General features: G+C 49.9%; 1 protein-coding gene, 5 non-coding genes and 1 pseudogene across 6 annotated transcripts; all 7 read right to left on the bottom strand.

Moving 5' to 3' along the window:
- Positions 1–1,610: 1,610 nt before the first annotated feature.
- Positions 1,611–12,761, bottom strand: LOC147986114 (uncharacterized). Its single transcript, XM_087541882.1, has 5 exons — positions 12,676–12,761; positions 8,238–8,304; positions 4,254–4,264; positions 1,680–1,722; positions 1,611–1,622 (listed from the first exon to the last, which is right to left on the bottom strand). Exons 1-5 carry the CDS (start codon positions 12,759–12,761, stop codon positions 1,611–1,613), a joined length of 219 nt encoding a protein of 72 aa, XP_087398008.1.
- Positions 8,727–8,809, bottom strand: LOC125541970 (small nucleolar RNA U31b). Its single transcript, XR_007297758.1, has one exon. It is a non-coding gene; the product is annotated as a small nucleolar RNA U31b (small nucleolar RNA).
- LOC125541973 (small nucleolar RNA U31b) lies at positions 9,283–9,369 on the bottom strand. Its single transcript, XR_007297762.1, has one exon. It is a non-coding gene; the product is annotated as a small nucleolar RNA U31b (small nucleolar RNA).
- Positions 9,583–9,675, bottom strand: LOC125541883 (small nucleolar RNA snR60/Z15/Z230/Z193/J17). Its single transcript, XR_007297723.1, has one exon. It is a non-coding gene; the product is annotated as a small nucleolar RNA snR60/Z15/Z230/Z193/J17 (small nucleolar RNA).
- Positions 11,767–11,861, bottom strand: LOC125541829 (small nucleolar RNA SNORD25; annotated as a pseudogene).
- LOC125541822 (small nucleolar RNA SNORD25) lies at positions 11,984–12,071 on the bottom strand. Its single transcript, XR_007297669.1, has one exon. It is a non-coding gene; the product is annotated as a small nucleolar RNA SNORD25 (small nucleolar RNA).
- Positions 12,184–12,271, bottom strand: LOC125541824 (small nucleolar RNA SNORD25). The gene has a single exon (XR_007297671.1). It is a non-coding gene; the product is annotated as a small nucleolar RNA SNORD25 (small nucleolar RNA).
- Positions 12,762–22,901: the final 10,140 nt, after the last annotated feature.

Raw genomic sequence — 22,901 nt, 5'->3', positions numbered from 1 at the left:
AATTATACAAAAAGAATTTAACCTCCATATATGTGTGTTCAAACGACTAAATGTGTGTTCAAACGAGTAAATGTGTGTTCAAACGAGATACAGTCAACATACGCCCCATTTGGTCGTGTGAGGACATTTACAACAGGCATCCCCTTTGGAGTAAATGATCTGTATCTGACCGAATGGGATGAATTGATGAACCCCAACTGTATTTTTGTCATTAAAGGCCATTTGCACATTAGAATGCGCATTTCTGCTCTCCAGCCATAGGGTTCAGGTATTGCTTTAGGCTAATCCCATTTTGCTGTATTGTTTATCATTTGAAGATAAAGCTCAAGTATGCTCGTTCTTCAGGTAAGGAGGTCTCCAGCATCAGTCTTCAGGCCAAGTAGCTCGTCCATGTTTTAGTGTGTCCTTCAGACCTGACCTGTGGTAATCTGTCTGTGATTCTGATGACTGTCAAGTCTGGAAGCCAAGGAGCTTTGCATATCATGTTGTTTAGCCTGTCCTTCAGACCTGACCTGTGGTAATCTATCTGTGATTCTGATGAGTTAAGTTTGGAAGTTTTAGCCTGTCCTTCAGACCTGACCTGTGGTAATCTGTCTTGCAAGGAGCTGGTCTTGCATATCATGTTGTTTAGCCTGTCCTTTAGACCTGACCTGTGGTAATCTGTCTGTGATTCTGATGACTGTCAAGTCTGGAAGCCAAGGAGCTTTGCATATCATGTTGTTTAGCCTGTCCTTCAGACCTGACCTGTGGTAATCTATCTGTGATTCTGATGAGTTAAGTTTGGAAGTTTTAGCCTGTCCTTCAGACCTGACCTGTGGTAATCTGTCTTGCAAGGAGCTGGTCTTGCATATCATGTTGTTTAGCCTGTCCTTTAGACCTGACCTGTGGTAATCTGTCTGTGATTCTGATGAGTTAAGTTTGGAAGTTTTAGAATTTTCTATGCTAAGTATGGTCAGTAGTATGTTGAACAGAGCACTAGATGCCCTAATCTACTCCTATGCTAAGTGTCTTCAAGATCATGTTTTTTGGATATGTTATTCGTGTACCCATAGCATCCTTAACATTGTCCGACGAAGTAGTAATAAAACAGGAGAACGACCTCTGTAGGAGAAAGGTGGGGTGGAGAGAATGGATTTGTGAAAGGAGGGGTTGAAAACCATAGAAGAATCCCACTTAAATGTATGGAATTTAGGTAATTAAGTACTACGGTTGTTTGCATGCTAACCAAAAATGTCTAATCGTCTACATTTAAACTGGTCAGATGAACAAACTCCAAAATGAACACGATGATATTTTTTCTTGGATATCAACATAGTCACTGTTATAGATTTGGCAGCCAAGGACATAAATTTGAAGAACTGAGGCTAGCCAAGGAGAATACCTCACTAGAATTTGTTCCGGCAGGCCACATAGTAATTTGTTTCAGCATAGAAATTTGTAGAACTGAGGCTCAGCCAAGGAGTAGAATAATGCTACTTGAGGATTCAGATTTTATACAATGGTCACTTGAGGATGGCATCCAAAACTAAGATAAGATGACCGGGAACGCTGATAGCAGGATTGTACGCCTAGGAGTCGGCATCACTGCTTGAAGCCCTGCAAACAAAGATCTATTCAGTAACCTGCAGCATTTCAAACAACCACAACAGTGAACCACGTCAAGGTTTGGTTTAACTCACATTATCATGCCCACGAGGATCCTTAATTTGCTCTGACACCTCCCTCATTTGTTTAATTGTCGAGTGAGAAGCAAAAATTACCAGTTTAATGTTAGCGCAAATAAGGCATTAAAATCAGAACCACATATTCAAATAATGTGTAACTGGTGATGCCACAACAAAGAAATATAAGAGCGTTTAAATGAAACACAAACGACGCGTTTGGTTCGGCAATTTTCGACCGTCTTCCGATTACACCGCTTAGCGAATACGTTACCAGCGTTTGGTACGGACTGGGTTGGTTTCAATCGCTGCGTAATCCGATACATCGCTTCATAAAGCCCAAAACGGGATGTACCCCGCGGAAACCGAAAACGCTCGATCGAAGCCCTCCTCCGCTCGTCAGTCTCGCCTCCACCAGGACTCTCTCTCTCTCTCTCTCTCTCTCTCTCTCTCTCTCTCTCTCTCTCTCTCTCTCTCTCTCTCTCTTCGGCAGCCTGGTTTTCCCCTTCTCTGCCGCGAGCAGCGATGCCGTCTGGACCCTCTCCCCCCTTCCCTGCCACGAGCAGTGACGCCACCTCCCCTCTTCCCCCCACGAGCAGTGACGCCACCTCCCCCCATCCCTACCACGAGCGGCAGCACCGGCAGGACCTCCCTCTGTTCTGTCACGACTCACGAGTTCATTAGCAGCAACTCTGGTCGGACCTTCCCATTCTCTGTCGCTAGCAGCCACGCTTGCCACCGACGTCTCCCAATCCCATCGCGAGCAGCCATGCTGGCCGGACTTCCCCCTTCTCTGTTGCAAGCAAGCATGCAGGTCGGGCCTCTCCCTTCTCCTGCTTCTTTTCTGGACGCTCTGGTTTGGGGAATCAACCCTTTGTTGAACCAAACACATCAAGTAATCACCCAATTGTTAGATATTTGTACATCATGTGTAACAGGATTATTGTTGTAACTCTCCTGTAATTGTAGATCGCACCATGCCAGGGCCTGCGTGCCTATTTTGTAGGGCATGAGTGCTCTCCTTCCTTGTATAAGTGTTGTACTTTGTATTTGAGGTAATCAAGGCAACAATTATTCTCTCCAACTTGGTATCAAACACCAGGACCTCCCCATGGCCTCGCCGCCCTCCTCCGCGAACACCAGCGCCGCCACCTCGCCGGGCTCCCTCTCCTCCACGGCGCCCACCGCTGACACCACCGCGGCCTCCTCTCCCTCCTTCGTCTTCGGTATGAACTCACCTGGCGCCTCCGCATCTTCTGGATCGCGCTTCGCCCCTCTCTTCTCCTCCACCGCTCCAGCGCCCCCTCCGGCATCCACCCCGGCATCTCTCCTCCCCATCTACCGTGACCACATCACCAACCACATAAAATTCCTCCTCAACCCTGCTGACCACAACTATCATAAGTGGAAGTCTTTCTTCCTCATGGTCCTCGTTCGCTACAGCGTCACTCATCTCATCGAGCATCCCCCGCCGCCCAACGCCGATGCCGCCTACCTAGAGCTTGATGCTCATGTTGCCCTTTGGATCTACGCCACTCTCTCTGACGCCATGGTGGATCATGTCGTCAGCGCCACCACCACGTTTGCCATCTGGACAAAGATCCGTGATTACTTCCTCTCCAACCGTGCTGCCCGGTTCATGATCCTCAACAGGCAATATCACAACCTCAAGAAGGGCGATCTCTCTGTCTAGGAGTACGCACGTCGCATGAAACTCCTTACCGATGGCCTTGCCGACATTGAGCACGCCGTCATCGAGGTTGATCTCACCACCCAGTTCCTTCACGGCCTTGACAAATGCCTCGACACCATCCGTGTGGTTCTCGGCGATCAGGGCCTGCCGTTCGACGTCGTGCTCTCCCGCGTCACCCTGGCCGAGGAGTCCATGGCGCAATGCTCTGCTGAGGAAAGCGCCTCGGTGTTTGCCCTCCACAACGGGGGCTCTTCTACGGGCAGCAGCTCGAGCACCGGTGGTTCACGCGGGGACCGCTCCGGTGATCGTGGCCATGAGCGCCCCACGGGCCCCTCGCCGCATCCCCCTGCCCGTGGCCGCGGCGACCGCCAAGGCGATGGTAGAGACCGCGGGCGTGGGCGTGGTTGTGGGCGCGGCGGCCGCGGCCGCGGCGACTACAACGGGCGTGGGCAGTCTGCGGCTCCTCCCAGTCCCATGGCGCCCTTCACCGGCTACTTCGCGCCCTATGGGATGGCTCTCCCCTCTACGCGCTCCGGCTGGGTGCCCCCCAACGCGGCGGGCGTCCTCGGGCCGCGCCCGGGCTCGCATGCGCATGCCTACCCTGTCCAGCACACGGCTGCCCCGCCTCCCGCCGCCCACTACTCGCCGGCGATGTACTACCCTCCCCCGCCGCCCTCATGGGACCACTTCGCCATGCTGAACGCCGCCTACAGTCACGGTGGTCACCACGCCACCACCCCATCCAATGAATGGTTCCTCGACAGCGGCGCCTCCTCCCACATCACCGGCAACCAAGGTATCTTGACCTCGTCTAGTTCTTCTTTAAATCATTCTACTCCATCTTCTATGCTTGTTGGCAATGGTCATTCTCTTCCTATTACTGCATCTGGTTCTACTACTCTCGCTCCCTCTTCTTTTAAACATGAATGATGTACTTGTCTCTCCCTCCATCGTTACCAATCTTATATCTGTTAGGCAATTCACTCGTGACAATTTTTGTTCTATTGAGTTTTACCCATTTGGTTTCCTTGTGAAGGACCTATGAACACGGAAGGTGCTCCTGATCTCCACTAGTTTCGATGGCCTATACCCACTCTTCGGCAGCAACTCGCCATGGCCTACTGCCTTCACCGCCACCACTTCCATGTCGGACATATGGCATCGCCGGCTTGGGCATCCCGACGCGCACTCCTTTACTTCATTAGCCAAAGATTTTCTTAGCACTTGCAATAATCCACCGCACACTCCATGTACTGCTTGTCAGCTGGGTAGACAACCTAGGCTTCCTTTCCCTTCCTCTCTAAATAAATCTTATGCTCCCTTTGATTTAATTCATTGCGACTTGTGGACCTCGCCTGTTGTAAGCTTTTCTGGGTTTCAATACTACTTAATTGTTCTTGACGATTACACTCACTTCTCCTCGTCGTTTCCCTTACGTAACAAACTTGACACGTCCACCGTTCTCCAACGTTTCTTTACATTTGTTCATACACAATTCGGCGTAGTGATTAAAAGCATGCAATGTGACAATGGCGGTGAGTTCATCAACTCTTCCCTTCGTGCCTTCTTCTCCTCCAACGGCATTGCCTACCGTTTCTCCTGCCCACACACTTCGCCTCAAAATGGAAAATCCGAACGACTCATCCGCACTACCAATGATATCGTCCGCTCCCTTCTTTTCCAAGCCCACCTCACACCACCATTCTGGGTAGAAGCATTACACACAGCCACATACCTTCTCAACCGAAGGCCCTCCTGTGCCATCAATGACTATACGCCATACTACCTTCTCCACGGCTCCCATCCCTCGTATGATCATCTCCGTGTGTTTGATTGTTTGTGTTTTTCAAACCTATATGCCACCACCGACCACAAACTATCCCCATGCTCGTCTCGGTGTATTTTCTTGGGCTACCCCCTCGAACACAAGGGATATCGTTGTTACGATCTCACCTCTCGCCGTGTTATAGTTTCCCGGCACGTTATTTTCGACGAAACGGTATTTCCATATATGCCACCCACATGCATGTCACAAACACCCACGTCCACAGACAATCCCAGCATGCGGATCTCACCTACCAGCCCTGTCACCGCGGATCCCGAAACAGATCTCCCCCCGCCAGCCGCGCCCGGGCCCCATCTGATCCACTCGGATCATGCACCCCCCGCCCCACACGCCGCGTCGCGACTCTCCCACCCCATCCGCTGCCGCCACGCGTTCCCCAGCCAACCGCGCGCCCGCTTCCACCTCCCCTGGCCCGTGCACTATGCCCAGTTCCCCCCTGACGCCATCCACCTCCGAGCCTGCGCCCACACGCAGCGGCGAACCATCCACCCGCAGCGAATCTTCCTCGCCTTCCGCGCCTGTCGGCCCGGTCCCCTCTCCTGCGAGCCCCACCAGATCCTCCTCGTCTTCCGCACCGCCAACCATGCCGCTTCCACGCCTTCCACCGCGTGCCATTCCCATAGCTCCTACCAAAAATAACCATTCCATGTCCACCCGTGCCAAGTCAGGTTTTTGCATGCCCAAGCGCCTCTTCCTTGTAGATTCTACCTCACCGGCTATCTCCCCAATTCCTCCTACCTACAAGACTGCTCTCAAGGATCCTCATTGGCAACAAGCTATGGTAGATGAATTTAACGCTTTAATGAACAACTCTACTTGGTCTTTGGTGCCTAAGCCTGCAGGTGTCAATGTGGTCACGGGGAAATGGATCTTTCGCCACAAGTTCAACATGGACGGTTCTTTGGCACGCTATAAAGCACGTTGGGTGGTGCGTGGCTTCTCCCAACGTGAGGGTGTGGACTATGATGAAACCTTCAGCCCGGTGGTCAAACCCGCTACTATCCGTGTTGTGCTCAGTATTGCCACCTCGCAAGCATGGCCCATCCATTAACTTGATGTCAAGAATGCCTTCTTGCATGGTGATCTCCATGAAACGGTGTATTGCTCTCAACCGGCGGGCTTTGTCGACAAATCCTTTCCGAACCATGTGTGTCTTCTTCGGAAGTCCCTCTATGGTCTTAAACAAGCACCACGTACATGGTTTCTTCGCTTTCGGTCCTTTTTGCTCTCTCTTGGTTTTTGTGCTTCCAAAAGTGACACCTCACTTTTTATTCTCCACCGTGGTTCCACCATTGCATACTTGTTGGTTTATGTCGACGATATTATTCTCACTGCCAACTCCACCACCACCCTAGAGCTCCTCATTCGGTCTCTCAAATCCGAATTCTCTATGTCTGATTTAGGTGCTCTACACCACTTTCTTGGCATCAATGTGACCCCCAATGCTTCTGGTCTTTTCCTTTGTCAACAACAATATGCCTTGGAGATTCTAGAGAGAGCAAAGATGTTAAATTGCAAACCGGTGTCCACCCCCATTGATACTAGCTCCAAAGTATCTTCCACCGCCGACTCTGTTCTTTCCAACCCTACTCACTATCGTAGTCTTGCCGGCGCGCTTCAATATCTTACCCTCACACGTCCGGACATTGCTTATGCTGTCCAACAGATGTGTTTGTTCATGCATGAGCCGCGGGACACCCACATGCAGCTCATCAAGAGGATACTACGATACTTGCAAGGCACCTCCCACTATGGCCTTCAGTTCTATCGCTCTTCTTCGCATGATCTTGTTTCCTACACTGACGCCGACTGGGCCGGGTGCCCGGACACGCGCCGCTCGACCTCAGGGTTTTGTGTGTTTCTTGGGTCCAACCTCATTTCATGGTCCTCCAAGAGACAGCCCACTGTTTCTCGCTCCAGCGCCGAAGCCGAGTACCGTGGCGTGGCTAATTGTGTGGCCGAGGCTTGTTGGCTCCGTCAACTTCTTCATGAGCTCAAACATCCTCCTCGGCGTGCCACAGTGGTTTATTGTGATAACATCAGTGCCTCTTACCTTGCATGTAATCCCGTTCAGCATCAACGCACTAAACATGTTGAGATAGACCTACACTTCGTCCGAGATCGCGTGGCACTTGGCGAAGTCCGGGTCCTCCATGCTTCTTGATAGTGGGTCCCGCGGGCAACCGACGAGGGATGGTCACAATAAAGTATACAAATCACTTTCAGATGTAATTGAAGGTAAAGAGGGAAGGTTTCGCGAGACTCTGCTTGGGAAACGGGTCGATTACTCGGGGCGTTCTGTCATTGTTGTGGGTCCTTCGCTTTCATTACATCAATGTGGATTACCTCTAGAGATAGCAATAAAGCTTTTTCAACTATTTGTAATTCGTGATTTAATCACGAGACGCGCCACTTCTAATGTAAGGATTGCTAAAAGGAAAATTTGGACCCTCTTCTTCTCAGTTTGCTGATCTCTTCACCAAGGGACTGCCGTCGCCGGTCTTTCATGACTTCGGGAGCAGCCTCAACGTCCTTGCCAACGGAGTTCCGGCTGAGGGGGGGTGTTAGACATTTGTACATCATGTGTAACGGGATTATTGTTGTAACTCTCCTGTAATTGTGGATCGCACCATGCCAGGGCTTGCGTGCCTATTTTGTAGGGCATGAGTGCTCTCCTTCCTTGTATAAGTGTTGTACTTTGTATCTGAGGTAATCAAGGCAACAATTATTCTCTCCAACTCCAATCTCCAGCCTAATACACTGCATCCTGATTACACATCTAAAAACGTTACCAGTCCTGAACCAAACGTGTCGAAAGTAGTGATCTAAACGCGCTTATATTTCTTTACAGAGGGAGTATGTCGTATTGCCTCTTTATATAACAGAAAAATGAAATTAATTTAGTATACAAATATCCTATCACAAAGAAAATGACTTCATATACAAATTCACTATAGAAAACAGTGATGCGAATGTTCTGCCAAGAAATTCTCAGACTGATATTCAACCGAAATTGGTGAAACATTAAATGAGCAACATTACCTCTAGATGAGAGATTCTCGAAAGTCTTGTTGGTCCTCACAGCAAACCTCTGGAAGGCACGGCTACACAGTAAAAAAATCATCCTACTCAGAACAAACAGCAAGGCAAGTAAAATAAAACTAACGGATATCAAGGGAAATTAAGGTGGCTAAACAAAGCTAAGAGTGCTTCCTTGACATCAGAGTAAAATATAACAAGATGACACAAGAAAATCTCAACAAGCTCCATGGCCCTGTAAAAGCCAACTTTTGAATTGTATGCCACGAGATATACATTTGTGTTCTACTGGCATGGCATCATTGTTATATCCTTTCATCTGATAACCAGTGAAACATTCCTCCTGGGGCTCATCATAACTGAGCTTCTCAAGCTAATCATTGCCATCTTCAAGTGGGAGAAGACCAAAGCAGACACAAACACATACCAGCTTATGAGGACATAAAGTAATCACGATATTGAAGGAATATGAAAAATTTCATTTACAGAGTCAGATTCAAAAGTCAATCAGCACAGGTACACCAAAGCGGACCCTAAGACTGGGGCGACAAATATGAAATCATCATCCTCTTGGATATTCAATGCTGACACTAAAGCATCTTTAGTACAATCGTTAAAAGCAGCAGAAGTTTAAAGCAGTTCAGCCAAATAAATTATTGACAAAGTGCCACAGCTCGTCTTATTCCCACTCACTGCTAGATAGCAGGTGTGGATTTGTTCAAGAGAGGAGTGGTATGTAAATAAAAAAGATAAAAAAAAACACCTTACTCAGAAACAACAGCACAACCAGGCAGTTAAAAAAATAAACAGAAATCAAGAACAAAGAAACTATGGTATCTAAACAAAGCAGATAAAAATACTTCATAAGGCATGCAAGAGTTTGGTTCCTGAACATTAGAGTAAAATTTAATAAGATCACAAGAAAGAAAAACTCAAACAAGCTCCGCCTCATCCAAAGTACAGAACACAAACCCACACCAGTTAATGAGGAGCTAATAAGGCAATCACAATTTTAAAAATAAATATCAAAATATTCATTTACAGAGTCAGATTCAGAAGTATGTCAATCAGCACAGATACATCGAAGCGGACCCTAAGACTAGGGCGACAAATATGAAATCATCATCCTCTTGAAAATTCATTGCTTACACCAACTCGTCTTTATATGCATCAGAAGTAGCAAGGCAACTCATCCAAATGAAATCCTTGGCTATGTGGCACAGCTCGCATGGAATTGTTCACATAGCATGTCCTCTTCAGTATCCTTGATCGAGTTAAAATAATTTAACTTGCTAGGTTATGATTTCTCAAATACAAATTCAATCAAAATTGAACAGGCAGACAAAGCTCATCAGCTAGGAGCGGAAGACTGTTTTGTTCAAATAATCACAGTTTGGCCATTTGAACTATGAACTTGTGATCATCACCCGAACTTGCAGACCGATAAAAGGAAGTACAAAGAAAAACAGAGTTTGACCTTTTCCGACGGGAATCCCCCCCCCCCCCCCCCCCCCCCGCGTCGCCTAGCTCTGGCGACTCGGGGGCAAAAACCTAGCGCCGCCACCACCCCTCCCCCTCGCCCCTTCCCGTCTCGCTGCCGCCAAAGGCTTCCGCTGGCAAAGTTCGCGCTGGACCCAGGGACGGCGGCAGCGGGGCGTCTCTCTCATCCAGGAAGCAGGGCTCGGCGATGCGAGGCCCTCTGCCGGCGGCGGTCTCATCCGGCGCGGGCTGCCTCAGGGTGCTGGATGCGAGGCGGTGGCGGGCGGCTGTGCAGCGGCAGCGTGGCGGCCGATGGACCTGGTGACCTGGATCTGGATCCAGCGAGCCGGTCAGGCGCGGCGCCGGCTTGCAGGTGGCGAAGGGCAGAGGTGTTGGGCGGCGTGGTGTGCGCGCACATGCTGCGTGGTTGTGCGGGGATGCAGTCTAGCCGGTCTGGGATGCTCTTCGCGCCCAGATCTGCTTTTCCTGAACTCCCCCGGCCAACTGACGTTCGTGGCCACGACCAGGGGGTCGGCGTTGGATGCCGTCGACAGAGTTTGACTACGGTGGTGGTGGGGTGTGGATGACGGCAAGGGCTTGAATGCAGGTGGCAGCCGACAACGACCTGACTCTGGTTGTGCAGGTGCTCGAGGTGAGCTTCTGTGTCAACGGAGCCTCATGCTAGTCCTAGTGGGGACGCTTGCCGTGGACTGGTAAGAGGGCGGGGAGGTCTCGGGCTGCTGGGCACATCGGCCAGCCTCAACGAAGATGACGGGAACGGGATGCTTTAGGCGAAAGCCTATGTCGATCTTGTCGGCAACGATGACGGCGACGCCTTCGGGCGCCGTTTCCCTTCTTGAAGGCGTCATCGAGAAGCTACTGTACCCTCTTAATCGTGTGCCCCGGGCGAAAGCCTCAGATCCATCTCTGGATCGGACGACGACGGCATCTCGATGTCGTTTCTCCCCCTTGGGGGCGTTGTTTTTGGGGGCCACGGATCCGCGGTTGGCAGCTTGATGTCTGGATTGGAGTGTTTGTTGGGTTGTTGGTGTGCAGGGTGGTGGCGATGGAAGTGATCTGTGGCGGCGACCAATCCCTTGGTCACCTCGGTGCTGATGGTTGGCCTATCTCTTGGGGGCTCGTGGCGACGATGAGGTCTCGGTGTTCGGTGCCCTTCGACGGTGTCCGAGGCTTTGTTGCCTGGCATAGTGCTTTGGTTCTCTCTATTTTTGATGGTGGCCGTGGTGTGGCCTAGAGGAGGTGCAGGGCCTGTCTCGGTGGAACACTGCCCTTCGGCACGGTCTGTGGCTCTTTGTCACGACGTGGCTAGGCAGTGGGATGCCCTTCGACGGTGGTTGCGACTTCCTAGCTCTTCAAGGTGCAGTGTGATCGCAGGGCAGCCGGCAACTTCTTCTCTATGTCTTCTCGGTGACGGATCTCCTTTCAATTGATTCAATAAAGCTTGCTTCCGCTCATCTCGGTCCAACTACTGGTGTTGGGTGCTAAGTTCTTGGTGTTGGCTTCTTGTCGTAGTTCTTTTCTGGTTCTTCTGTTCTTTCTTGTGCTTTCTGTTGTACCTGATGTCTTGTATCTTTCTCTTATATATAATGAAAATGGTTCAGGCTGGCGTAAGCCCGCCGTAGCACCGCCAAAAAAATAATAATTATGCTTTCCACATGAAGAGAGTTGAGACATATGCTTGTCTATTAGTTTAGTTTAATCATCGGCCCAACAAACAAACTAAAACACCAAACCAATAAGATAATGTGATAGATGGACTCAAATTTGGGTAGTCGGCAAGGCAAACAAATGCCAGTTACGACGAACGAGACCAAATATAAATCTAAACCGTCCTCCGTAACAATTCAGACAGTTTCCTTCAACAATGGGGAACACAATAATGTGTTCATTGTCCAGATAAAGGGTGCGATCAAGGCTATCAGATGTGAGCGAAATACTGATTTTGTTGAAGGGGGCAACACAACCTTAAATATAGTCAGACAAAGAACAACACGTACTATACCAGAAAACTAGTGCAAATTCTCCATTACAACTCAATCCCTTGGATGTGATTTGAATCTTCTGATTATTCCCGTAAGAATAATTACAAGTCTGCTAATACTCTCATTGAGTCATTGTTGCCATGAAAAATCAAACTGAATACCAGCTCATAGTCAGACAAGAGAAAGGACACAAACACATAAAGTAACTGTTGGGCAAATAGGAAATGAAACACAGCACACAAATGTAATGCAAACGTTGCATAACAACTCAGTCCCTTAAATGTTCTTTGAACTGTGCGATCATTTCCGCAAGAATCATTACAGGTCTGTAAGAACTCATCACTGTTGCCATGCCTACGTCAGTTTCAACGAGACAAATCAAACATAACTAGACTATCAAAGCCAATAGCTCAGGAAACAGAATTCACATGACACCTCAACTCTGCCCCATTGGTTTACTATAACGACTCAGTCCCTTAGATGGTCTTTGAATCAAGCGATCATGCTCCCAAGAATCATTACAGGTCTGTAAAGGCTCATCACCGTCAACTACGTGCACTCCAAAATAAAAATTTGACCTTATTCCTAGTACATGCTCGAACAAATCAATAACAGTAGCATGCAGTGGCGGATCCAGGACCCAGGCCGGGGGGGCCTGGGCCCCGGGCGTGGGGAGGAATTCCTTTTTGATTGTAGCTTCTCAGGCACTGTTTGACACTGTAGCGGCAGTGTAGCAAGCCTGGGGCCCGGGGCGTCTCGCTGGGCTGGCTCCGCCCCTGGTAGCATGTATGTAAGAGCTTGCTGCACCCTGTGCCAGCTCACCCGAGTTCGAGTCCTGGCTCAGATGCGCGGTGCTCGTGGAGTTTCTCTTATAAAAATGCCAACGAGGGTTAGCCTTTCGGTTGGTCTCATTCTTTTGGAGGGGGGGGGGGGGGGGGGGGGGTTGAGCATTACTTGTTGGCGAGGCCCTGGACGAAGAACTCGTTGACGACGTAGCCCAGCGCTAGGCTGAAAATGCCGCCGCCGCCGCCGCAGGCCATGGTGGACACCTCGCAAAGGTGGCGGAGGCAGGCGCCTGGTCAGTTGGAATGGCGATGCGATGCGACATTCATCGGTACGATCATCTATATACACGCGGGCTGGGTGGGCCATTGCGGGCGGCGAACGAACCCTAGGAAGCGAGGGACCAGGTGGGTCGAGATATTTGTGGGCTAGACCCGGCTGACGGCAACGGTCCGCGTGGATTTGGGCCCAACTGGTCCATAGCGGACTTTTCTCCATAAACTCTGAGCCTGCCCATCGAGATCCACTCCTGCCGGCAGTTGCTAACCGTCACACTGACCAGTAGAGCACTGGAGTGAGTGAGCGAGTGATCGGCGATCGCTAACCAGGCACAATGGCCGGCTGGAGGAAGGCGTGGCTGTCCGTGCTGGACCGGAACGGCGGCGGCGGCGGGGGCAGCAGCGGCTCCCTCCCGGCACACCTCAACGGCCTCCTCTCCCCGTCCTCCTCCTCCTCCCTCGCCACCGCCCACAAGCGAGGGAGCTTCCCCGGCGGAAAGCGAATAAGGCCTTTCCTAACTGGTTGCGCGCGCAACCAGTATCGGAGCCGTCGCTGCACCTGTGGATTGGCGCTAGCCTGGCCCACATGGCCCTATCCGGATTCGGCTATTTCAGTTTTCTTAGCGCCATACGAAGTGAATACACGTCCTATCGTATCTGGCATCCTACCTACGCTCGCGCCTAGCGTACTCGCCTACCTCCCCGTCCACTACCCCGTGACCAGGCTGCCCCATCCACCCAAGCCGGATGCAATTCAAAATTCGACGTAGCTGCAGCTGCATCGACCGGCAGAACCACGTCCTCCCCATCGCCGCGCCTGGATCTCAAGATTTCTTCATGATTCACCAATGAATCTCGGTGGGGAGTCATTCACGGATCTCCTATTCAGGTTTCACAAGATCCTCTGTTTCTTTCTTTGTCTTCTCCGGCAAATTCCTCAAATCTGAATCTTGCCATGTCCATGAGGGCGTCCCAGATCTGGCATTGCTAGAGGAAGGGGAGGAGGACGACGAGTGTGGGGGCAGAGGGACATATGGCGTTACCGATTCTCCTTCCTCAAGTTCTGCATCTCAAGTTCATGTCCCAGATATTGACAACACCGACAGTCACAGAGAACCCCCATCTGAATCGCAACGCACTCCAACTCTGTGGCCTCAAAGGTACTAGCTCAATCGATCCTCCCTCTGTGAATACAACTTTCAGGGAACTAGTCCTGTTTTTTCAATAAAGTTTTTGGCTTGATGAAGATTTGAGGATTCTGGGCAGGCCGAAATTAGAACGGCCAGTAACGTGTTCTGTTTCTAGTTTTGGGATTAATGAACGTGGACATCTAGGCCCGTGTTGTACACGTAAAATAATTTTCTGGGCCAACATTAGGGAAGCATCACCAGTTCAATCTTTATCATGGACATTGACATGAACATGAGATTTTTTTTATCATGTTCAGTTGATTGCAGTCAAAAGTTTGTTTATTTTGGAGCAGAATTTTTGTTATTGAGGAGTTGTCGGTTGATGTTACAAGACCTCCCGTTATGATCAGCGATCATAAACATGTCTATTTGGGGTGCAGTATATGATACAATTTTCGATTTGTGTCAAGGAATCATAAACTCCGCTCTTGGTTATAGTACATTTTATGGTCAGACTTTGCCGCCTTTTTTGCAGGCATTTATACCGTCGATATTGGCATCGGCATGTGCATTAAGACATTTTTATGAGCAGCATACCTATTAATGCTACACGGTTAATTATTTTGGAGCATTAGTTGTTACATATATCTACGCATACAGTATTCAAAACACTGCAGCTACTTATGAATCAAAGTCAGAGTGATGAGCACATTTTAATTATATTAGAAAGATTTGTTTTCATTCCAATTGCGGTTAACATCTCAAATATATGTAGAGTCTGACTCGGCAAGATACCCGACCACCGCGCCTCATTATTGGGAAGGAAAAGTGCTTTGGAGAAGGCCATGAGAAATTACGCAGATCGGGCAAAGCCTACAATCTCTCGTGCGGTGTCCGTGGACAGCTTTTGTTCATAACCCTTGGAGTACGTCCCAGGTCGGAGATCGCCAGAGGAGGAAGACGGCGGCGAGTGTTCCTACACGTCGCTTCTTTGTCCTCAAGCCAAGATGGAGAGAAATCTGCTAGCGACGCAGAATCTGAAGTTCCGGAGGCCACGCCAGACTTCTGGCCTTCCAACTCCGTGGTTGGGAAGGTATTATCTCTCTGTCGCACTCCTAAAACGATTGAACTGGGCGTGTGCTTGCAGTAAAATAGTAGTCTGGGCCTGAATTTTATAAGCTTTCTCAGTTGGAAATTATAGTGGGCATTGACTTGTACAGTAAACAACAATTGAGTGGAGGAATGATTCGACTAGGCAAGTGTTTTCAGTAAAATAGTAGTCTGAAGATTAATTCAGCACTGTCAATTGAAATTGACCATGGGCATTGACATCTATAGCAAGGAAATTTGATATAGTGATCAGTTATTGCTGTCAAAAGTTTGATTCTTTGGAGCTGATTGTTGTTATTGCGGAGTAGTTCGATAGATTTCAAAACCATCGGCAGCAACATACGAATTTTTATAGCATGAGCCCATGATGTTACAAAATATGTCGCTTATCGGTGATCATAAATATTAATTGTACATAGTATGGGGTTGTCGAGGATGGCAAACAGTACATGATTCAAATTTCTAATTGTGCCCAGTAATCATTCAACGAGGCGTTTGTGTTCAGTCAAATATATAATCGCTAGCAACTGCTTGTTTTCAGTCAAACTTATATTCCAATTTTTTTAGCATTGTCGGTTACTAATTTTCATAATTGACATGTAAAGTAATACATTTTCCAAAGACATCATTTATTTATGCTAAAAGGTTTACTCTTTGGAGAAAATCGATATTCTTTGGAGCAAACTTTCTTTGTTGTGTGCAAAGCAAGTACTTCTAAACCCACATCAGAGTGATGTGCACATTCTGACAATATTTTCCAGGATTATTTTTCTTTGCATTATTGTTAACAACTCCGAAATATGCAGGGTCTTTGACTCGTGAAATCATATGTGTAGAAATTGTTATAGGAAACCTATTGGTGGCTGATGGTTGTAGGGTGGCTTGGGTTACAAGATGAGGTCGCAACTGAACTGCATGACCAAGATATGCCTGTCATACCAGGAGCAACTATTCTATCAAGCTCAATGAATGTAGTACCACGCAAGAGGGGTCGAAGTAGGCCAATGAACGCAAGAGCAAAGCTAGGTTATGAGAATGTCAGCAAGGGAAGATCAAAGTTTTGTTCTATTTGCAGAGGGTAGGGGCCAAATCGCATCATGATACCCCTCAAAGGGAGGTCTAACAAAGACACAAAGGAAAGTCCCAAAGTGTACTAAGTGTGGCCTTTCAGGCCATGAGAGAATTTCGTGCTCGATAAGAATGTTCATTTTGTTGTTGGAAGATGAAATTGGCGTTACGAAAGATGTTGTAGGCTTTCTTTTGTTGTGCTGTTTCGAAAGATGAAATTGGTGTTGTAGGTGTTCTTTTGTTGTCAGAAATTAGGTTCATTTTTGTGGCCAAGTAGTGAATATGTAATTTCAGAAATGTTATGAGGATGTGTAAAGTTAGCCACGGTACTTATTTCAGTACAAGTGCAACTCAAATTGAACCTTTGATGTTCATTTCGGCAAAATCTACTTATGGTTGCTGTTGTTCATATTATGATGTTGCTACCAATTTATTTTATTTTACCAAAAACAATTCATTTGCCATAGAAACTGTTTGTGCAAACTGAATCACATAATATACGGCAGCAAAAATAGACACATTGCTGTCAAACAGCCGACATTATTCAGTTGAGCATCATGAAACAACAATAGTGGGCACATTAGTACTTCAAGTATTTACACCAAGCACACTATCAGAAGCAATGCACTACTAACCACAACCTAGTAGCAGCAAACTTGCTGGCTACAAACAGAAAAAATACTATCACAAATACATTACAAAGCAACTGAGAAAGTCCAATAGTCTTTTTACCTCGAAACTGAAGGATTTTAGCAAGATTTTTGCCATATCACTTTGATATATTTGTTTTTGGTGTTTCAATTGGGCCTTTGTAGGTCAATGGTACGCAGCTTAAATGCCCGGTCACGAAGGACTTTGATTCAACATGACCGGTGCTTAAGCGCTTGATCACGAAGGACTTTAAATGCTTTCTGCGTTTCAATTGGATCTTTATAGCACTTTGAACCAATGTGTCTGGTACATCACCATATGTACCCCGAATATGGATCTCTTGCACTTGACCATGAAGAGCTTTAATGTAATATGGATCAATAGGTTTTTTCATTGGGTTCCTGGGATACAAACCCTATAATTATCATGATACTGTCATCAGTAGAGATTATGACACATACAGCCGTAGATGAGCACTTTATATCCTTGGCTGCAATCCTCTTATGGTCCAGCACGAAGAACTTTAGAGATAGTAGTCATATGTCCCCGAATACGGGTCTCTTGCACTTGACCAGGAAGAACTTCAATGTTATATGGATCGGTAAGGTTTTCCATTCGGGCTCCTGGGATACCAGCCCTATAATGATTGTGATATTATCATCACTAGACACTATCGTGCTGATAACGTGTAAAGAAGAAAAAGAGAGAGAGGAACGAATGGATTGAACAGTAACTGCATTGACTGAAGAATAGGGTATTTATACCCATGTACAGAGGCGGTAATTACATAGTCGGTAACTGGCGGTTGCTAAACTAAACAACCGACCTAAGCATTGATTATTAGGATTTAATTAATCCTTAACACTTATGCGTACCTTTTTTGTTTGGTAGTTGATCCTACGTGGATAGTGCAAGCGGGCGCTTCTTCCACACACGTTAATTTCTGACTAGATCGGCAACGCGCATTGGCGCGAGGGTGCCGGTCCAACCGATATGGCCAAATAGTAGAAGATCAAATCGCATGATGCATTAGTAGGAAAGCAAGTTTAGCACATGTAACAGGAAACGATTTGCTGGTTCATGGAAAAGAATAAACATTTCAAAAGTGTAACATCATCGAGTTTAACAAAGTTATGAGATTATAAAAACTAACCAGGCCCACAAGTAAGGCAACATCGAGTTCAATGCAATACAAAAGCTTATTAGTTGACATTATGTTCAGTAGTACAAGCAGGAACATAAGAGAGAAAAAGCCAAAAGTGGCTGTGGATGCACTAAAACTACTAAGCCATAGTTAGGCATACTGATAGATAGCTTTGGTTCAACTGCCTCCATGAGTGCCATTCCATATGAATCTGGTGAGAATAGTTCGTAATATAGATGACCACATAATGGTTTTGTATAAAGAATACACTTGTGATTTCCTTCTAAAGCATATGGACAGTGAGCAATAATTTCTCCTTATAATCTTGAAGGCAAAGATCCTTATCTGAGTAGTTATTCTTCTATTCCTGCCGCCTTGACAAAGTCCGACCAATTGGAGTATTGTGGCCCTCTTATCCGTATGAAAATACTCCAGAGTAGGCATGGAAATGAGCTCTGGATGGAAAATAATTAGTGTATTTTTGGGTGACATTGGCAAACATGACTTCACCGGCTGTCTGGAAAAAAGAATAACAAGTAGAACATTACTTTCCACATACCACAAAAGAAGAGCATTACTTTGCCGGACCACACAAACACACAGCCCGTGATATGGTTTGGTTACCTGATCATCACCGGCTGTCTGGAAAAAAGATTCCTGACTGTGACACCTTTTGGAGCCTTTTCATATTGTGACAACTCTTGTAAGGGGCTAACAATCAACCGGAAGAGAAAACCAGCATGACCACCTGCAGACAACAAAGAGGGATAATCATTATGGATAAGAAAGATTAATAAACAAAAATCGATCGGACGGTCAGAGAGAGAGAAGGGGAAATCTTACCAGTCGAAGGTGCCACGGGAGTGAGATGAGGAGACGCTCAGAAGCGGCGCCGCTAGCCGGCAGCACCTCAAAGGCTGAAGCCAACCACCTGGACTCCCGATGCCCACCTGCCAACACTTGATCCTTTTGCCCGGGACACTGTACAATAGAAACACATAAACCTGATCACACAGAGCTCAGAGCAAGTTTCTTCGAACATTTTTTTACTGGTCGAAGGTTCCACGGGGCTTAAAAATGGTATTAGAAACCAATACGCTCGAGGAAAAGTGCAAATGTACAGACAAACATGTAGATAATAGAAAAGGAAAATAAAGCACCTCTTTGTTCTACAATCCAGAAATGTTCGTTCATGGTTGAGACAATCAACCATCAGTCGTTTTTTTTGTTTGGCGAACAAATATAAGATCTGACAGTTTTGTAGGCAAGCACAAAAAGACCAGATTCTTTCAACTTGTCAATTCAGATGCAACGGGAATGTCCTCGTGAGCACATATATAAATCACAGAGATCTGCATCAAGGAAATACATGTGCATTTTACCTCCTTTACCATTTGAACATATAAAGAACGGAAGTATTGAAAATCCGTAGAAAAGGCCAACAAAATTAAACGCTAAAAGTAAAAGGTGGAAAACTAAAGAGTGGATCAGCTGATCACCGGCGGGTCCTAGACACTATGACACATGTTGCCATACTAATGAACAAACACTTCCTAGTATACATTAGGGGTTTGCATATTTTACAATCTGCTCGCATTGCATAATACAGTAGCTAGTAGCTACTATACTTTAACTAAAAATTAAATCTACATTGTCTGCTCTCTGATTTCATAGTAGCATGGTTCAGTTCATGCAAGGATCTTCCAACAGCAAGGCTAGAAGTGCGAGCGGCTCCCACGTTTTCCCCTCTCTCCCGCGCCGTTGGCCACTCCGGCCGCGGCGGCCACCTCTCAACGCCGCTTTAACTCCGTCCACCGCCCCTCCGGGCGCTCGCGGCAGGCCATGCCGTGCTGCCCCCCTAAGCCTGCCCCGGCCTCGCCAGCTGCGAGCCTTCAATGGAGCTCTCCGGCTGGGGGGGAGGTCCTGGCCTCGCCCAGTGGTCCGTCCGAGGTGCCGGCGACGCCCTTGGCCGTCCCCTGCGGTCCGTCGGGGGTGCCGGAGACCCCATCGACCCCGTCGCCGCGGATTCTCAGGAGCCCGCCTCGCTTCCCGCGCGGATCTGGCATGGATCTGGATGCGGAGACCTTTGGACCGGCGGACTGTGCCGTTCCTCCTCCCTGCGAGCGGCCTCGACTCAAATCCATTGTGGTATGTGACTCCCCTTTGCCAAATCCGGCCTCTGATGCCATTGATGAGGGTTGGTCGATCTACAAATCCCGTAAGAATAGGAAGGCTGGCTTCGATCCGGTGGCTTCTGGGGCGCGCCTGCAGGGCAAACGGCCTCACCCCCGCCCCGGCCACCGCCCGTCGCCGGGTAGAGATGCCTTCTTAAACAGATTCAAAGGCCTCTGTCTTCGTTGCCTCAGCCCCCGCCATCGTAGAGTAGACTGCAGAGACCCTCTCCGCTGCATTATCTGCAAGCTGCAAGGCCACTACGGCCGTGAATGCCCACAAAATCCACGAAACTAGGGTAGGGGCGGCTCTGCTTCCCATCGATCAGTGCACGAGCGCCTCACCTTCCCCCCGCCCGCGCACCAGTGGCCGGCCCTTCCGGTCGCCGGCGACGCGCCCATGGAGCCTGCGGCCCTCATCGACCACTCTCGCCAGCCGCGTAACAGCCACAAGGTCATCGCCTCCTCCCCGGCGCTGGAGCACCAGGCGTTCCTCCTCCACCAGCACGCCGTGGTGGTCACGGCGGTAGGCGCTACCGCGCACGCGGCCAGCCCCCACTCCATTGGCCGCGCGCTCGAGAAGGAGTTCAAGATCCCACCCCACCTGCTACGCGTCACCAACCATGACCCCGAGGACTTCTTCGTCTTCCTCACCATGCCTGCCCACAAGGACCTCGTCGTGCAGCGTGGCTCACTGTCGGTGGACGGGGTGCCGTTCCTGCTCGAGCCATGGCGGGAGGACGCCCATGCCGTTCGCCTCAAGTGGATGCTGCGCGTGTGCGTGGTGATTGAGAAGCTGCCCATGACCCTCTGGTCGCTGGAGGGTGCGGTGGAGGCCATCGGGGACAAGGTGATCGTGGATCGCCTAGACAGCCGCACGCACGAGCGCGCCGACACCAAGCTCTTCGCCTGCTGGGTCTGGTGCTGGGACACTGCCCACATCCCCACCAGGCGCACCATCTGGAAGCACGCCAGGGGGGCGGGCCGCGTCGACGAGATGCTGGGCTACTCCCCCCGAGCCGCGCGGTGGCGCCACCCCCCGAACTGCTGCAGTACGATCTCCTGCTCCACCTTGATCGTGTCGAGGACTGGACACCGCTCTCGCCGCGGTCGTCCCGCTCCCCCCAGAGCGGCATTCCCTCCGACGATGATGAGCCTGACGAGCGCCCGTACCCCCGTGTCGAGCCTGGCGTATGGACGCCGCGGGTGGAGGACGGCCGACGCGCCCCGGAGCCTGCGCTGTCCATGCGCTCGCAGCCCCGTGCGGCGACGGGGGGCTGCCGGGACATGTCTTCGGGTGGCGCCCGCCGCAATCATGACGGAGATGACCCTGGGTACCGGCGGCGATCATGGAAGGACACGCTACTGGGCATGGGACGCGCTAGGGATCCTGCTCCAGCGGCCGCCCCGGCGCCCCGGGACCGCCAGCGCAGCCGCACTCCCATCTCCCGCCACCGCCAGGGCGCGCCTCGTGGCAGGCACTTGTGCCTTGACAAAGAGATGCCACACGCCCCTGCTAGGCGCAGCGAGGTGGTGCAGCCCGGCGCACCGGCCCGCCCATCCAAGACCAGGAGCAAGGAGCCAGTAGGGCTCAAGCCGTCCAGAGCGGGGGAGGGGGCCTCAAATGGCGTCTCCCTGTCCGCTCCGCCACGCAAGCTTGCCCCGCCTCCAGCGCCGGCCCCCGAAGCGGACCCGGTGGCTGATTTCTTTGAAGGCGCAAAGAAGACCCTCACGCCCCCGCCCCGAACCGACAACCAAGCCTCAAAGATCGACAAGATCATTGCTGCCAAGCTCGACAGACCGCTAACCTTCACCCAGGAAGACGGCGAGGGCACTGATGAATCCCTGGACCTGGGGCCTGCTCTCTCCCTTGCTTGCCACACCCCCCAGGTGGCACGCACGCACGAGTTGCAGCTGGGTGAGGTCACCCAGAAGGTCACGGAGCTGCAGCTGCTTGGTGAAGAAGAAGTGCCGGAGACACAGCCCCTCTTCACCCCCCTACGCAGTGCGGTGATCGGCAAGCCGCCGGCCCGAAACAAGACGCCAGCTAGGGCTCGAAACACCCCGAAGCCGACCAGGCAGAGTGCTAGGCAGGCCAGCAACCCCTCAACGGTGCCGGTCTCGCAAAGGGCCACGCTACGCATTGTGCACGGGCTGGGGATCCTTGGCCCCAAGGAGAAGATGACAGCCCAGGCGGCCGAAGCTCTTATCCGCTGTTTTGACGAGCCGCTCTCAGACACCGACATCACTGCCATTGCCAAGCTCACCCGCCTCGACGCTCGCGCTCTCAAGGTCATTGCAGGGGCCCAAGACGATGAGGCCCCAGGGCCATCCGCTGCACCATGCCAGTAGACTCCACTAGTATCCCCCGTCGACGACGGCCAGGCCCGTGCCTGATGGTGTTAACTTTAGTTATGTGTCTGCAACCCTGTAACAGTAGCTGCAGTAGGAGGTTTAGTGTCTGCCGGCGGGGTTTTGGGCCTATTGGTGGCCGCCGGCAACCCCAGGATAGTTGGATGGTGTACTCGTCTTTCCCTTCAGTGATTCCCAGTCGTCGATGGTTTTATGTGCACGCTACATCTGTAGTTCATCCCATGAGCGCTCCTCCTTCTGCAAATGGATAGCACACCCTGCCCTATAATGAGCTGGAATGTTAGAGGTTTAAACACGCCGGCCCGTCGCTCTGTAGTTTGCGAAGCTGTGAACACGCATAGGCTAGCTATTCTATGTCTCCAGGAGACAAAAATCGAGAACTGGTCGCCAGCGATAGCAAAGGAAATTGGAGGGAGTAGATTAGATGATTGCGCCGTGCTACCTGCCATGGGAACACGAGGAGGAGTCGCCA

This window comes from Triticum urartu, chromosome 2A, assembly GCF_056163025.1.
Source record: "Triticum urartu cultivar PI428250 chromosome 2A, HENAU_Tu73, whole genome shotgun sequence".
NCBI classification, from domain to species: Eukaryota; Viridiplantae; Streptophyta; class Magnoliopsida; order Poales; family Poaceae; genus Triticum; species Triticum urartu.
The sequence above is the reverse complement of the archived record's forward strand: the minus strand, read 5'-3'. Positions and strand labels throughout refer to the sequence as shown.

Excerpts from the sequence above, each read along its gene's own strand:
- LOC147986114 (XM_087541882.1), bottom strand. The coding sequence starts at position 12,761 with ATGGCCTGCGGCGGCGGCGGCGGCATTTTCAGCCTAGCGCTGGGCTAC. Across the intron at positions 8,305-12,675 it reads GTCCAGGGCCTCGCCAACAA|CCGTGCCTTCCAGAGGTTTG; the intron begins GTAATGCTCAAC and ends TTTACTGTGTAG.